Here is a 17,218-nt window from a genome sequence, read left to right as displayed (position 1 = left end):
TTTTTTTCTGTCGAGTGTTTGCTATTTTCTTTTTTTGATTCATTTCATTTTTCTCTATCGGACGGTACAGTGAGAAATATTATTATGTACGATCAGCAAATCCGTTTGTAGAGGTTTCTATTGATTTGGAGGACCCGCGAGACTATGACATTTTCAAGGGTTACAGTTTTAGTTGGTGGAGTTGATGATTTTTTTTTTTTACACCCCAAGCTATTTGGTATTACGAAATTTGTGAAATAGGTATCACCGTAGCTTTTAAATCTTGCGGTTGGTGTTGCGTTCAACAATGAAAATCCCTGTCAATGTTGTAGTAAAAATATTTCAAAATGTGTGTTTGGTTTGCTTTGTAAAAATTTAATCCGAACATTGTAAAAATTTTCAATTGAACAAGTATTACTTGGTTCCGTAATTTTTTTTCCGTACAAACATGCAAATGCGATTCACTTAGGCAGTTATTACCCTTAACGTTGGTTGTGGGATTAAAAAAAATTTTTTTCGTCAATGTTGCAACAAAAACTTAAAATGACAATTAAAACGTAAAATAAATTTTTTTTATTCGATCCATGAGACGATGCTTCTCATTTTAATTGTATAATTATTGTTACCATTGATATTATTACTTTTATTATAATAATAACAATTATTACGTCATTATTAGACAAAGAGTCTAATTATTTTCACCCTGTTGTTTATTAAAATAAACATCTTATCATAATAATAAAGTATACAATGAAGGATAAGGCAAAGTATCTAGTATTTGTACACAGCTCAAATACAGATGATTATTTAATACTCAAAATCAGTAACAGTGAGAAAATAATCAATCTGTGCTTTAAAAATTTTAAAAAGGTCCCTAAAAAATGTAATTTTAAATATAAACACAACACGTTAAAAGTTTAGTTTCGGTTAAAATACCTTGCAACAGACGTCCTGATATTGTTATCAAAATAGTTTATCTCAATAACATTTGAAAATAAGTCGAATCATGTACTCATATGAAATATTGGTGTTCAAATCTGGTTATTTCAACAAAATACTCTTTCATTCGGTATCAAACATCTACAACCATTAGCGAAAATATTTCTATGAATTTTTGCAGCTGTGTTGTTTAAAAAAGTACTGGATACTTTACCTTAAAGTGTTTCGAGAAAAACTTCATCTCAAAAGTATGACATACGTTACATGAGTCAGAAAACATCACTAGTCATATTCAGTTTGATGTACAACGAAACTGGTCAACTGTTGGTCGCTGTAAAAACGTCTTATTCATTTATAATTCACGTTTCACGTTCCAGCTCATTTTCAGTACTGGAGAAGTCCAATAAACAAAAAAAAGGGGGGGGGGTGACCTCAAAACACTGATTTTCCATCTCGAACCGTAGAAAAAAAAAAACCCAAGCCTGTATATAAGCGACGCCAAGGACGCGAAGCAAATACCACACATACCATGATATATATATATATAATATTATCGCTTTTATCGCTCGTTGCATAAACGCCTTAATATGTTACATCGAAAGCGACCCGAGAGATGCCCCATCATCACGGGCAAACGCCTGTTCCGCGTTGCACCGCCGACGACCACATCCCCCCCATTGTTCTACTTTAATAAAGGCTTCGTTTTCTCTTTCCCGCGCTCTCTCCTTCCTCTTACATCATACCATTGCCTTGCACCCGCCGGTATCGTTAGCACGACGCTGTTGCTCGTCGTCCCACAAAAACTTGGCACGCGAGCTCGAGTACGCCAACTGTACCCCGTAACGTTGCTAGCTACGTTTAAAAAAGTATTTCATCCCCCGATGACGTGCAACTCCCCTCGACTGTAATCGAGTCACTGGCAACAGCTCCTCGATTCCTCTTGTCTTGTCGTGTCGCTGGTGCTCCCTCGCTCCGTTGGCTCTCGACGCGACTGGGCTTATCGGAGGATCCAGCAGGCGTAGATCACCGGCAGGGATAGCAGTACCACGAGGGTTGTCGTCGCAGTTGTCTGTACCGCTGGAGCTGAAAGTAGAAATTGTGATTGTTTAGAAAAACTTGCGAGTCATTTAGCGTTTCGTGGGAAGTTTTGCAGATTTTTTTTTTTTTGTTTTTTTTTGTTTTTGTTTTTGTTTTTTTTTTTTTTGCAAGAAAAACTAAGGCAAAAATCGTACGAGTGTCGGTACAAGTACATCATAAAGTAGTGAACTTGGTACAATGTAGGTACTCTTATTAATTAATTTGTGGCAATCGCAACGAAAGGTGCTCTTAGAACCCACGATTTCACGCGGTAGGAACGGGTTCACCTTTTAGGTATACGTATTAAATAATAATCCACGTCATTTGAAATGGTATGACGTTAAAAACCTGGAATCTCGAGTTTTGCAGGAATATAATGAGAAACTTGTCAGTAAAGACGACGACGGCGGCTGTAAGCTTTGGGGGGTGGGGGAAGGGGGGTTGTGGATTCTCCTTGCAATTTGATACGTGTTCCGAGTGGTGCTCTTATTTCAAAATGAAAACTCCAGCAAGCGGCTCGTCCGAAAAAGCAAAGATTCTCCATGCGCAAACGGCCGTAGGAAAGAAATGAGAAAGCACCAAGCCCGTGCGCCGCGAGTAACTGCGCCCGGATCATTCTTCCGGCTGGCCTCCTCCTCCTCCTCCTCACGGCCATTACCGGTTGTTGACGAAGCTTTTTTTTTTTTTTTTTTTTTTATACGCTACGTACACTTCTGCTCCTCCCTCGGATCCTCGCTCCTAATTGCAAATAAGAAACAAGCCAGCAAAGCGAATCCCGTCGAGCAACTGCAAACCAAGGAGAGGGATCTGTTTCTCCCTTGCCTCGCTCATGAGCGCGTCGGCTGCCAGGTATGTCACGGTTCTGATTTCTTCGCAATTATTTTTATTTTCCAATTGTTTTCATGATTCAACTACCTAAATGGGGCTTGTTTTCTGCGATCCTCACATCCACAACCGTCCCAAGGATTTTACGGTTTACATTTACGAGATTTATTGCGAACCACAACCATTTACGATGTTTCTCTGTGTTCTCTATTCCATGGCTGTCTACACCAAGTTGGCTTATTGAAAATATTTAATGAGGAAATTTCAATTTCTGGAAAAGCATGTTGATCGTCTCATAAATCTATTTGTTCTTTAATTTTTATGTCCACCCTCTCATTATTCGTAGTTGTTCGTATAATCTAAGTAAACAACAAAAAGCGTTCGATTGAGATTTTTTTTCTTGCTTTTCTCTCTATTACTACCGCCTGCAATTGTTACGGAAAACAGTCGTCTACCAGATGGTTTTTTTATTTTTATTGCAGTATAAAAGTTTGCCTATTTCAACACATGAGCCCAGAAAATATTGGATATAAGCCAACAAAGTGTGCTAGATCCGGAAGAATGACGTACATCGTCTTCGCTCTGATCGGAATATTGGATGGGTGTGAATGAAATCACCGTGTACGTAAATTATAATGTGTAAGACACAGTTAAAACAACAATAAATCTTCATTTAAATCGAATCGAGCGCAAATCGACTTTCGCATTAAAAATACTTCACTGCTCAATCATTCACAAGCATATCGTTTGGCCGGGCTCCCTCGGGCTAGAGTGACTCCCCCTCCTCCCCGTCCGATCCTCCTCCAACTTGGAGCAACAAAAGCACGGAGAGGCAGTGCATTTCTGCTCTCGACGATTAATTTTTCATGGCAATTTCGCCTCCCTCCTCCCGCTCCTCCACCCCCCCCTCCCATATATACCTAGCTCACGTATCAGCCGTCGTCTTTTGCTTTTGTTGCGCGACTTTCCTACCATCGCTTCCTCCCTCCCATAGTGTTTTTTTCGCTCGCGACTTCCCGAATAGGAGCTTTTCTTTCTTCCTCCCGGTTTCCCTTGAATTTTCTCGCACATCCACTTTTCATCGAATGCCCGGGTGATTTATGACGTCCACGTGCCCATGGGCCGAGATGGCCTGCCACGGGCGTCGCGCCACTCCCCCCACCCCCATCTTCCTTCGTCTCTACTTGGAGGAAAAATTTGGCTGTCGGACAGTGAGCTACGTCGTTGAGGATGACGTTCACGCCCCTCCCTGTGGGGAAAGAAAAGCTGAGGCTCGCAGTTTTTCAGCCCAACTTAATTGACGCGTCCGATTTTTGAGGCTGTCGTCGCGCGATACCCCTCCTTCCCGTGTAGGTTTAACTACGAGAACGAGATTGGTTCAAGTCAGTTCATGAAAAAAATCAAGACTAGTGGAGCGAAAATATTCATTGGCCGCGTACTTTATCGAGATTTTCGCTTTGACGATCCATTTCGTTGGACCCACACCGCGAGTACTTTAACCACTGGGTAATATAGATGGTGGTTACTTTCAAAACGATGGGAAAGAACGATAGAAAGGAGAGTCTCTTCCATCAAACAATTGAAAAGCTGGTGGTAAAGCTGCCAGCGACAGTCGAGTTCTTCTCCCGTTTCCTCTTTGCTTGTCCCTTCTTGAAAAGCGTCACGCAATTGTTGGAGATCTCTCCGTTTATTTTGGCAAGAATAAGCCAGTCGATGTGCTCGAGATGTTCGAAAGATGAAAACATTTTCTTAACTGCAATATATCTACACGAGTTCATTAGCCTTCTTACTTGAACGACATTTGATATTTTATTTTATCTATTTTTTTTTTTTTTTTTCAACTCTTTCAAAGTCTAGAAATAAGAAGGAAACAACAATTTTATGCTTTTGAGTTCTAATTTCTTCACATTTCTTCGAACTAATAAAAAGACTGAAATGTTTTTAAAAATTCTAAAAATAAAAAGCTAACGTGTGCACATCACTGCGAGTGTAAAGGTGTTTCCTTCTCTACAAGATGATCTCTAATTTCTACTTGTTTTTGATAAATTATAAGTAATAAAGTAAAAAAGAGCTATTTTACTTGTCGTCTAAGGCTGGATTATCATTTGTCTGATGATCATATTTCCGTCGTGAAGGACGGCATCTCAAGGATCTTGCATACGTACAAATATTATAAAAAAATTAAATTATTAATGTTTTCTTTTCACTTCATTGCCATCGACACGTAATGTACAAAATTACACGTATCAAGCACCCAATAACCTATTCATTGGTCATTCCATTGATAAAATCTAATAAACCCACCCCACCGCATGTACCTAAACAAACTCACCCCGTTCTCCAGGATGGCTCACCTAATACGTATCCATATACCTTCCAGGTACTATATGTATACGTGTAAAATCCACACATACCAGCAAACAGTAGAAAAAAGGAAGGGAAAAAAGTTATCGAGGCAGCCACAACGAAATATCGCAGAGCAAAGCCGAAAGGGAGAAACGAGTGAAATTTTCGACGGGTTTTCCGAGCAGGGACTGTGGATGGACGTGCTGAGGATGTTCAAGTTCTTCCCTCCCGCTAATTTAAAGCTGGACACGGGAGCGTGGAGCAAAAATTCAGCCCATGGGTTTCCTCCTCGTTCGCGGCTGTACTCGTTTTCCCGGGTAGGGGAGCTTTTCTTTTCTTTTTGCTTGCGTTTGGTTTTAAATTTTAACCGAATGTTACGAGATGCGATACGCAGCCCGTAAAATGAGCTTTTCCCGTAAGTTTGAATGACTTTAGAGGTTTCAGCGAATACTGGATATTTCTTTGGAAAGAGCATAGGTGTGTGCTACATCATCCATGCGTTTTGGACAAGGGGAATAAATCCAAGGCTTCATCCAAGATTTCATTTCAAACATTACTTCGGTTGTTGTAAATATACATCCCCGCGACTTTACTATCATAAAATTTGCACCCGAGTGCATATCTATTTTTAAATAGGAAAGGACAATGATAAGGTGGTCGCCCAATTGCCAACAAAACCACAACACCGACCATTTAGTGTTTACATGTAAGTATTTTAGTAAATTTAACAAATTCTTTGAGTGTGGAACCATACCGATCTTTATTGTTCGTTAAAGAAGTTATAAGTTAACAAAAATTTTTTTTTATAGCGTAATCAAAAAAGTGTATCGGAATGAGTTACAATGGCTGGTTAAAAACAGTATTTACTACAAATAAAAGGTATTTTTTTCTAAAGTATAGTTATGTAAGTTAAAGCTGAAATTGTACATAGTCTGCTATACGTGAGGGATAAACATTTGTTTTTGTTTTCAGAAGTACAGTACTTGTATGGTTAGAATTGAATAAAATGAAGGTTTTCGTTGTATCAACTTGTTATGTTAAATAAATATGCTGCAATTAAATTGAATGAAGAAGCTCTACCTGTTCAATAATAATAAGAGTCTGAGCTCTTTCAAAGCAATATGAAAAGGTGTTAAAAAGGTACACTTACTATTGTTTGACCAGTCCCGACTGCGTTTTTTGTCTTGTTCACTGGCTTTCTGCTCTGACTTGCCAATTTCATTCAGATTTGAGTTATTTCCTTTAGTTCCTAAAAAATAAAAGAAAAAAAAAAACATAAATAATACTTTTTTTTAGTTTACATTTAATTGAATTACATTTACATTGAATTTTTAATGCAACCAAAAAATATTATTTGTCAAATGCGTGTAGATAAAATTTTATTAATTTTTACGCCTGTTTATTAGAAACTATTGTGGGGATGAAAACAAACACAGAAACCTATGTACCTATTGTACTTCTCTAAACCAATACGAAATCGATATTAGACTATTAAATGGAAGGTAATCAACAGAATACATTTTTAAGCGCCCTTACTTATTTAAGGGAGCTCTGTAGTTTATTAAAAGTCTTTCTAGCAAGCATGACACTCCTTTTACGCGTCTGGGGGACGTATTTGTTCAGGTCTGAAAATACGTATTCGTATTATCATCAAGACATAGCCGTTGTCATACTATTTTAAACAATTTCGGTTGTTAAATATTCGTAACAGACTTTTCTTTGTCAAAGTCATCACTTTTTTTTCACTTCAACACGAATGTCGATTCAATCATTAAAAAATCCATAAAAAACTTAGTCACCTGAGGAGCATCCCGAATTTTTCATAAACATTTTCACTGGGCAATTATTGAGTAACAATTGTAAATAAACTGTTGCCGTGTATGTTGGTGCAGAGCCCCTTTAGGAGGACAGCTCATGGTCATTAATGACCCGACGACTAAACCAGCCCTGTATGACAAGTCGCGTGACACTATTGGCCCAAAAAACCGAACAAAGAGATACCACGTGCCACATAACTTTCTGTGCAAACCCCAAAACTCCAGGAGCCGCTCTCGTGCGCAGCCTCACGATAACCAAAGGCAAACCTCGCACGAAACTTTTCTCGGAGTCGAGGGGAGGGAGGTTTCGACTCTTAATCCCAAAACGAGATCGTCACTCACGTCACGCGGTGCCTTCCCAGGGGCAAATTAGAAATCAGGCTGTGGTCTCGATACCCCCCTGCTCCTTTGTAGCCTATGTATAGGCTACTAAAAACATCGGCGCCAAGCCAAGGCAGATGTGTCGCGTCCCACCAACAAACGAGTACAAGGTAAAATACAAAGACCAAAGAGACGTGCGATGAAACTGAAGATGTTTACGCTCAGGGCTACCCTCTTGTCGCGTAACTAGTATGCAAATTCTGTTATGCCTGGGCGTGTAGCTTCTTGTGTATGTGTTTGCATGCACTGGAAACTCGGATGGAAACGTTAAAGTACAGAGAGTCATTTAGCTGCTCGATCCCTCTTGTATTTACATGGCTTTAGGCCGACGTACGCATTTGTTTGTTGTCGTTTCCAAAATTTTTTCGCCAAATCTTGGTTCGTCGAAATATGGAGGGTCACCAATGGCAGTTGTTCTTCATTCACTTTCATGAAGCATTTTGAGTACGCGACTTTAGTTGCTACTGCCGTCAACCAACGATGTACCGAGAATTAGATTCGTAAGTAGTATAACCTCGTTTTGGTCAGACGTGAAACATTCAATGAAACGCGTGGTAAGCTCTTCGTGGAGAATCGTGTTATTATTATTAAATATTAATTTGAAATTCACTGAGCGAGAAGGGATTATAAACATGACAGTGGAAAATCGATACAGAACTCATTAGAAATCAATAACTATAGCTTTTCAAACAAAGACAAGGTAATGTGATTACCTTACGAAATCAGCTTCGTATTAATATTCAAATGAAAATTCAATCAATAAAACGATAAAGTTTGTAATATAATTACCCATCAAGTGTACAAGATGTGATTCCATCGGAAGGTTCTTTATTTTCAAAGTAACGCTAGTAATAAATCATGAGTTCGGAATGTATTCTCGCTCAACAACAACGTCGAATTTCGATACTAGCACCTTTGGCATCTATGATTCAGATCCACGGGTCAACAACTAGGAAATAGAGGGGCCTCTCGTCGAATGTTCTCAAAATTAAAACATCGTTTATGTAAACAAAGTTGAGGTAAGAGTTGTTGTAAAACTGCGTGGCAACATCGCGTACACGCCGGAGCAGCCAGAAACAAACCTTAACCCTGCAGCTTTATTATAATGAAACCACGATCTACCACGCTGATTCTCGGCGAAGTGAAACAGCTAGAAGCCTGTGCCAAGGGCTAAAATCCTCACGCCACCCGGAAAACACGAGGCCAATTTCCATGGGGAAGGTAGACAGGGAGATCCAAAAAGTTTCCTAATTGTCGGCGAATCCGCAAATGAGCTCGTCAGTGTTTTGCCGCGCTGTATACATTGCTAAGCTGTTGGAGGGTGAAAAACTGGCTGGGTGGCCGTACCGAGCTAACTGCGTGCGACTGTATTATGTAACCGCGATACACGACAGTGCGAGTACACATAGTTGGGTGGCAAATGCTCGCCCAGAGAAACGGATATACGGGGCAAGAGAAGGGATAGACGTATGCAAATCCTGGCCAAACATTAGGCTGCCTCGTGCTATGGCGTGACGGAGAGCCACTGGCTTCTATTACTGGTACTTCCCGTGGACTGTTTATGCGTGGCTCATACGTACATGTGTACATGTACGCGCGTGTTTGCGGTGTCCCTCTGTCGCTCGAGGAGAACTCTCTATGCCCCGTGTACACACGCCCGGGAGAATCATCCACCTGCACGTCGTTAATTATTTGCTTTTAATCAACGCCTCTACCCCCCCCCCACCTATCCTCTAGTGCGTCGACTTGCTCTCGCCAATCGCTGATTGTTGCATCCGACGTGCGTGGAAGGAAGATCCCGAAGCTTGGATAACACCTCTGTACCTATACTGTACGTACACACATTTACGGTAATCGCTTGCACGCCTCGATTGTGCGCCGAGGGAGTACAGTGTGGATGGGTGTGCTGGGACTTTGTTTGGTGTTGCCTCACTCGTTCAGGGGAAGATGCGTGGACGGAGCTTTTGACGCCTCGATTGTTAATATCGGAAATTCTGGTGGAGCAATCATCCTGCTGATTAAACAATCATCCTACGATGCGGATGCCAACTATATGATGAGTCCTTGATTTCGTTAAACTCCAGCAAAACTCTCACGTTTTTTTGCGCTATAGGTGATTCAAACCAAACGGTTGAAAAAACAAATAACAAAAAAAAAAAAAAAACCATCGCTAATAGTCACGTTAACCGAGCGTAATGTATAATCACGTTCAGTCTGCAGAATGATGATTTATAAGTCGCGAGAAGCACGGAGAGATTCGATCGCATGCACGTGATCACGATAATTAAACTCTCGACCCGCGCAATATTCGATTAAACGGACTAATAGCCCACACCCCTCCTCTGCGCGCATACGGTATCATTAACACACTCTTCGCCAGGTTTACCTTTCGTGTACGGGCACGCACGTGTGCACCACTTATGGGAGGGTTATTACTGATTTTCTGCGTTGAAAGCAAGAGTAAGGAAAGACCTTGCGATAGGATATTGACGTTTGGGCCCTAATGGATGATACGGGGGTGTTCGGAGCTATTGATTTACCATCCCCGGGTCGCTGAGGGGATCCATGATGACGTGAGTGCATGTGTATTCTGTATATAGGTGCCCTGAGGCGAGTAATCGATACAGCAAATGTGTGCAATACAATTATCATGGGATTTCGAAACGAAAATATTATGCAAGGACGGAGAAGATGTGGTGTTTTGGACAACTCCTCCAGGTGAAAATGATCCAATTGTATTTTCATTTCTTTAAGTGACGTGACGTTATGAAGCATTCTCTGGTACACACATACCATATATTTGACTCCTGTGTTATAAATTCATAAAACAATCTCATTTTCAATTAATGTAATATCAATGCAATGAATATTTGTGCATCGTTTATTGTTACAACTGGAAAAAACTCATCAAAAAATTTAAGGTCTTGCTAACACTTACAACAGACAAGTAAATAGACATAAAGGTGCAACAACCCATGAAAGAAAGCCAACACGGCCCAACAGTGACCCAATATTGACACCCATTATTGACAGTACTGCTCTCAAATACTGATCCGTAGTTGTATGGTTGTTGAAATTATCATATCGGTCCAAAACTTACCATGCAGTACTGGTAAAGGATTACCAGCTGATATAACTAAATAGTTTATTACTGGATTAATCTTTGACCATAAACGGTATTCATAACATATATAGCACTATTTTCTCTAATTTTTGTCATATTTTCTTCATCGCTTTTGTGCTGACGTTTTTGTAAATAAGTGTTGAATACGAAAACATTTTTCCGGTTTTACTTAAACAAACTTAGGTTATTTTTTTTACTTTTCTTTCTTCTCGTTGTAAGACGAAGATTGCAATGCACAATCGTATTCAAAACTCACTATAATAAATTCAATCAAATTATTTATTTAAATCACTGGAATATCTTTAAAAATATTTGCTATACACTGAATGTTTATGTCCCGCACGGAGCGTGTGTTTAGACTACAGATAGTTGAAAACAAATGACATGTAGAACCTCTTGAGGTTGGAATCGTTATTTTTTCTTTAAGTATTGACTGAGTATCGGCAACGTATACGGCCAATACTTGGCAGCTACTATTATTTGACAGACCCGGCTAACATTCCTGGACCAATACAGTTTTGGAGAATTCGGTCCAATATGATCATTTCGACATTGGCGGGAGTATTGACCAACGCCTGGCATACAATTATCAGTTTGTCAGTACTTCACCCTAATTCGGCCGTATTGTCAGTCTTGGCAATTCTTTCATGGGAAAAGTATTTTTCCAAGCTTTTTTTGTTTTCATTAAAAAAGTATAACATAATAACCGGAGATTTTCCTGTAGGTTCGAGCAACCAAATCGCATGGACTTTATTTCCAATATGAATAAAAATGATTGCGTATCTACATGACGTAAAATCAATAAAGTAAAGTGAATCGATTGACGTGCCGTAATGAACGAGAAATAATCGTGAGGCATGATGCGTACAGCTGGTAAATAAAACATTTCTATGGATGAAATCTTAATTCCAACATTTAGCAAGATTTCCTGGTGTAGCGCGTCAACTCGAGCAAACGTCCACGAAACATCGAACAGTTGAAAAAAAGCGACCCAAGCGAGCAAAGTTTTTGCATCCCTTAAAAAGACAAGACAGTCCGCTCGCTTGAAACTTTTGTCCCCCCCCCTTCTCTAATGCCGTTCCCTCTAGCTGTGCAAGCATACACGTGTAGGTAAGAAGCTACAAACCTTGAAACAACAAAGAGGAAGGAGACGAGTTTGCTCAAGTACGAGCAACATTAACGCCGACCCGAGGGCCAATTACGAATCTTGGAGCCACCACTGTGGCTGTGGTGGCGACCTGATGGGGTATATATACTGTGTACACTCTCAGATGACCTTATATCGCGAGTAGTAGCAGCAGCGACGAGATCTCAACTTTCGCCTTATAATATATGCGACTAAATATAAGATGAAGAAATTGATGAAAATTAATTACAACTGGGAGCTTAGTATGTAGCACTGGCTGTAAAAAAAAAAATTTTTAGAAATCAAAGGGAACAGTGTCGAAAAAATCTCCAAACAGCCGTTCGATATCAGCCGTGAGATGGACAAATGTAAAGGAGTCACAGAGGTTTCTATTAAGAAAAAACAAATTGTATTACATTATTCGAACATTGTATTCTTAGCATAATTAAAATAACCACTATTTGTAAATGTTATCAAACTGATTTTATTCTTAAACAAAATTATTCCACGTGAAAAAGATCAAACTAGTAAGTTTGACTATTGACCAGTAAAGCAAATTACATCATAAGCTACGGTTCCGTTTTAAGCTCAAATATTAATTTTCTATTAAATTGCAAAGAAATAAATATTTCATTGCTGGTGCCTTTTATCTTGTAATATTGTGCAGTTGTGAGTCTTTGATTCAAGAAATTAATCTAAAATTTTTTCTATGAAATCCATACACTGTAGTACAAAATGTTTTCATCACCACCCACCAAACATCAAAATGTTAACGTGAAAAGAAAACTCCTCCATCCATGGAGCAAATGGCCATGATGCACTTCATCGTAGCCTCGCAGTGGCAAGTGAATTAGCGTGTCCTCGGAAGCATCGGACAAAGGGACGCGCTGGAGCCTAAAACGTGGCATCGCTGCGAGGGAGCGAAATTTCGGAAAAGGCTCTTGTTTTGGGGTGGCGAAAATTTAATAAACGAGAGGGAGCAAACGGAAGCGCAAGTGAGCGCCGCTGCGTGGAAAGACAGAGGCGAGGTTATTTCAGCGCATCATACGCGTCTCTGCGACACCCAACCTCGAGCATTATTGGATCCCTCCTGTTAGCACACCCATGAAATATTAATGCTGCGCGCCCCCCTCTCTCGCATTTGGGAGCAATTTTTATCTCATCAGCCTAATTTGCGATTTAGTCCTCGACTCGGGATATTGGCGAATGCATCCCTCCCGGAGTAAGCAGCAATTCCCAGTCTCCGACCCTCCCGCGTTTGCGGCAGTACCAAAGAGACAAGCGCGCTTTTCCTCTCCCACGGGACTTTTTTGCCCCTCCTCCTTCTCCTATATCGGGTGGTTTAATGAGTTGGAAAATTGCACCTAAACGAATTAACTTTGGCCGAGTCCCGCTGATAAAAAAGTTAATGGCCTGCCCACTCGGCTACTTTTTTCTTTCTCGTGGAGCTTACCTTTTTTCTTGCCGTTGTTGGTCAGCGAGCTCGGGCTCTCGTACACCGAATTGTTCATTTCCGACGAGGTCTCCCACTCTGTAACGAGAACGAGCGATTCATGTGCTTTTTTGTTTGGTGCGTTCAGTCGTGCGGTAACTTTTGCTTGCGTGACTATTTGTGATCATTTTGCATGCTTATGATATCTGTGCGTATGAAGGCACGTAGATTTTTCTTTTCAAAAGTAAGGGTGCAGGTGTTTAAGGCGAGGCAGAGAAATGTTATTGATTTTCGTATTGATTAATTACCAATAAAAGTTACTTGGTATTGGTTCATCCTTATGTTGAATAGTGAGGAGTCGCAAATAGTTGTAAACGTATACAACCAAGAAAGTCGTGAAAGTTAATTATTTATATCGTTTTTTCTAGTCGTATACTTATAACTTTGAATTAACAGTTTTTCGCTGTGTACGACTCGATTGGAATGAAACAGTCTTTAACTTTATTTTTTTAATTTTACTTACTTAAAAACAATGACTAAACAGCATTTCTGGAATCAAACAAAAATTGAAAAGAAAAATTTCTTCGATTTATCGGAGTGAAACCCAATCCAAGTTGGCAAATTAACGCGTATAGTACGCATGTCTGACCATACCGCGCTTTTACTACTTGTCACGCAGTCAAATCAGCATAAGTTTCGTATAACTTGGATTGCGTTTTCTCAGCTCGAAACTTTCTTTATCAAAACTGTATTTCTTTGATCTATACGTATCAAACAGACTGAACATCCGAAAATTGGATGTTTGGAAAAAAAAGCAAAAAAGTTTTTCCGCGAACTTTTTGAAAAAACAGTCCACCTCGATATTTTTAACGCATTTGTCTGTAAAAAACAAAAAAAAAAAAAAAATAAAAAAATAAACGTATATCATACAACTCGTTGAAACTTTATAAAACACATTTAAACGACTCGCTAGTCGAATTCGTGGCTCACAAACGGCTGGTAAATCATTTTTACTGCTGCTGTATTGTTTTGCCAGTATATACCAGAGCCATTAAATTATAAACTACGCACTGACCTGTTTGTCCTGGCACATACATGTGTATACACGCGCGTTCGTTAAATTCAATGAGAATTCAATTATTCAGTAAAATATCGTACTACTACCCGCGCAGCATCGGTACAGTATAGCTTTGCGCAAACATTTACATATGTATGAAAAAAAAAAAAAAAAAAAAACAGGGAAAAATGGAAAAAAAAAGAAAAATCAAAGCAAAACCAAACTGAAGAGCGGAAGCAATACCGAGCACGTGGGTGCAAATTTACCGAACTGCGGGTCAATGGGCACGTGAAAACAATGAATAACAGTGCACGTATACGTGGATACAATAGGACGCTCACCTTTATCGTCGGGAAGTTCCGTCGTCACGGGCCTTGGACTCGTGCTTGCTGGCTCAGACTCTGCAATAAGCCAAACAACAAACACGTTTTTTTTTTTTTTTTTTTTCATATATATATCATGTTTTTTTTACAATTGAACTCGTTCGTCTGCTCGACCTCCTGAGAGTATACTTATTCATTTACATAGTAACACATATAGGTGCGTATACGATTTTAGTCTCGCCAAGTGAATACAACAATTAAAAAAAAAAAAAAAAAAAAAAAAAAAAAAATTGATAAATTGTAGCTGTCTGTGAATCCCAGCACACGCGTGCGCACGTTTGCATAATTGTTAACGAGCGAACACGCGAGGGTGACAGCTACTTATGCATACGTTTGTTATTCGTGAGTGTACATTTACGAACTTGTACATATACATAAACATGTGGTACACAGGTATATACATATATAAATGATATTATAATAATAATAATAATGTGCTTGGGCAGAGCTCGCTATAGTGCGTGTGTTTGGCATCATCTACTTTTCAACGTGTACGTGTGTGTTACACATGACACAAAGTGTTGTTTATGCGACTGGATGAACAGACAAGTCGAGAGGAGAGTACCTTACTTTTCGCTTGAAGATCCGGCCGATTGCTCCAGTTATCGTGTTAACGTTCCACTCGACGTTGTTCTCGTTTTCATTTCTTTTTTACTTTTTCTTTTCAAGATCATCGTTATTGTATGATATTTTTTCCCCAACACAGTCGTACCAGAGTTATTATGTGTCCATATGTTACAGTAGACAAGTGCACGCAGACCCTTTTAATGACTAAAATTTCGAAGGGATGGATAAAAAAAACACGCCAACTTCATTCGTGCTCCTCCTTCGAAAAGAAAAGACCCCGTGGCAATAAGCGAGTAAACTTGAGTACATAGCTGTTGCGTACGTGTGCGCGCGTCTCGCTAAATATGCAAGAGTTTTTGCGTACACGCTGTTACCGGGATATTTCATCTGCATATACGCCTGCATGTACAAGCCGCCCCGAAAGTTTCATCCGGCGTGGGCCCAACTTACCCACGACTTCCACCTTCCCCGCAATTGTTCGACGTCTACACAAGCGCGCGAACACACGTGCATGTACGTACGTACGTAGCAGAGGAAAGGCATCACGCAGGAGCCATTACGGACAGCGCGCCACCTGTTACCATCACCACAGCGCGCCTGTATTAGCCGCGTTTAGGTATATATACGTGGTCTCAGAAGGGTGTGAGGGTTCTGCATGCAAAACCCCACCCCCCGCGAGCATATGCACTCGTGCGAACCATATTTTATCCTCTCTCTCTCGCTCGATTCGCTGCTGTGTATATAGGTACCACTGCTGGGCGTCGTCTAATCCGATTAGCGCTCTTTTGCCCCGCCGCCGTCCTCGTCCCAGTCGTTGGATAATTATTACAAGCTAATCTCGAGACTTAACGACAAGCGGCCCCCACCCTCGTTTCCAAGGGGGTGGGTTTCAATTATTCCGCGAGGAGTCGTGTCGCGCCGAGCCTGGGGAGTCACCGGGTTCGCGAGAAGAAAAGGACAGCGATTATTTTCACGGGGACGCTGACAGTCGGCCGTAGGTCTCAGTTTTCGCGACAGGCCAGCGTGAGCCATCGAGGGTGTAGGGGGTAGGATGTATGGTTTCGCCTCGCGACGTTCCTTCTCTCTGCTCGCTTTTACAGGTACGTATCGTATATTTAAGGGCTGTTTAATTAGCAAAGGTGATTCAGTGCTCGGTGTATTTGGCTTTTCCTTATTGTTTACAATATCGATAATGTAATTTTGGCGGTCGAATGAGAGGGTGGATTTTTTTTTTTTTTTTTTTTTTTTTTTTTTTTTTTTTTCGTGGTGCATTTTGATGATACAGGTGATGGACGGAACATTGGAACGTTATTCGGGTGCATTTCGGTATTTCCGTAAAGCAGAATTTTAATTGCCTATAGCGAGAAATGATCAATGCCAAAGTTAATTAATAATGTACACTTTCGAAAAGTTCAAAGCAAACTCAGTTGAAATAATGTTTTTTTAACCAAAATTTTAACCGCCTCTCTGATAATTGAGTTTACGTTGTATTTCATTTCTCATAAAATTCAATAACGTACATTCTTCTCTTATGTTACCTAATGATAACTGAGTTTACCGTGAAAATGTGAAAAAAAACTTGTGTAAAATGTTTCAAGCATAGTCAAAAATTTTGTTGTTTAATGTTAACACGTAAGACGTAGGTTTGTGTTAAACGTTTCAATAAACCACTTGTTTATTTACATTTTTGTTTGGGCACTGCAAGATTTTTCTCCTTTGATAAAACAAGTAATACCAAAGGTAAGCAATCAAGATTGATTATTGTCCTATGCTCATTCCCAAAATTTAAGCACAAACGAATTATTGTCATTTGAATTAGTCTTAAAAAACAATTATGCTTGCACGTACGTAAATATACTTGCACACACTATAGAACCAGCCTCAAATCCTTTTTTTTTTACGTTCAAAAAAATGTTTCCCAATTGTAATTACACATGACAATTGTCCTAAAAGAAGAAGAAGAAAAAAAAGAATTTGAACACTAAAAAAGTAGAGTGTTACTCAAAAAATCCAATATCAACGCTAATGAATATTACGTCGCGTCCGCCTCAAGTCACGACGGCGTACGCAAATTAGCCGGGTAGCATCTGAGAAAGCGCGCGTCCTTATACCGCTTCCACCGCATTGGCGGATCTATAATGAACGAGCTCTCGCTTCCAAGGCAC

The 17,218-nt window shown here is 40.0% G+C and overlaps 1 protein-coding gene across 1 annotated transcript in view; it reads right to left on the bottom strand.

Moving 5' to 3' along the window:
• Nucleotides 1–1,764: 1,764 nt before the first annotated feature.
• Nucleotides 1,765–17,218, bottom strand: part of LOC106636937 (lachesin) — a 168,353-nt gene continuing 152,899 nt past the window's right edge. The window contains exons 8-11 of the mRNA XM_089593077.1: nt 14,445–14,504; nt 13,068–13,145; nt 6,311–6,415; nt 1,765–1,995 (exon numbers count right to left, since the gene is read on the bottom strand). Coding sequence (XP_089449203.1) covers nt 1,916–1,995; nt 6,311–6,415; nt 13,068–13,145; nt 14,445–14,504 — 323 coding nt within the window. The 3' untranslated portion in view covers nt 1,765–1,915. The remainder of the gene's footprint in view (nt 1,996–6,310; nt 6,416–13,067; nt 13,146–14,444; nt 14,505–17,218) is intronic.

The sequence above is a fragment of the Copidosoma floridanum genome, unplaced genomic scaffold (genome assembly GCF_036245765.1).
Source record: "Copidosoma floridanum isolate Cflo_tuat_1 unplaced genomic scaffold, Cflo_Japanese_pri ptg000019l, whole genome shotgun sequence".
In the NCBI taxonomy this organism is placed as follows: Eukaryota; Metazoa; Arthropoda; class Insecta; order Hymenoptera; family Encyrtidae; genus Copidosoma; species Copidosoma floridanum.
The sequence above is the reverse complement of the archived record's forward strand: the minus strand, read 5'-3'. Positions and strand labels throughout refer to the sequence as shown.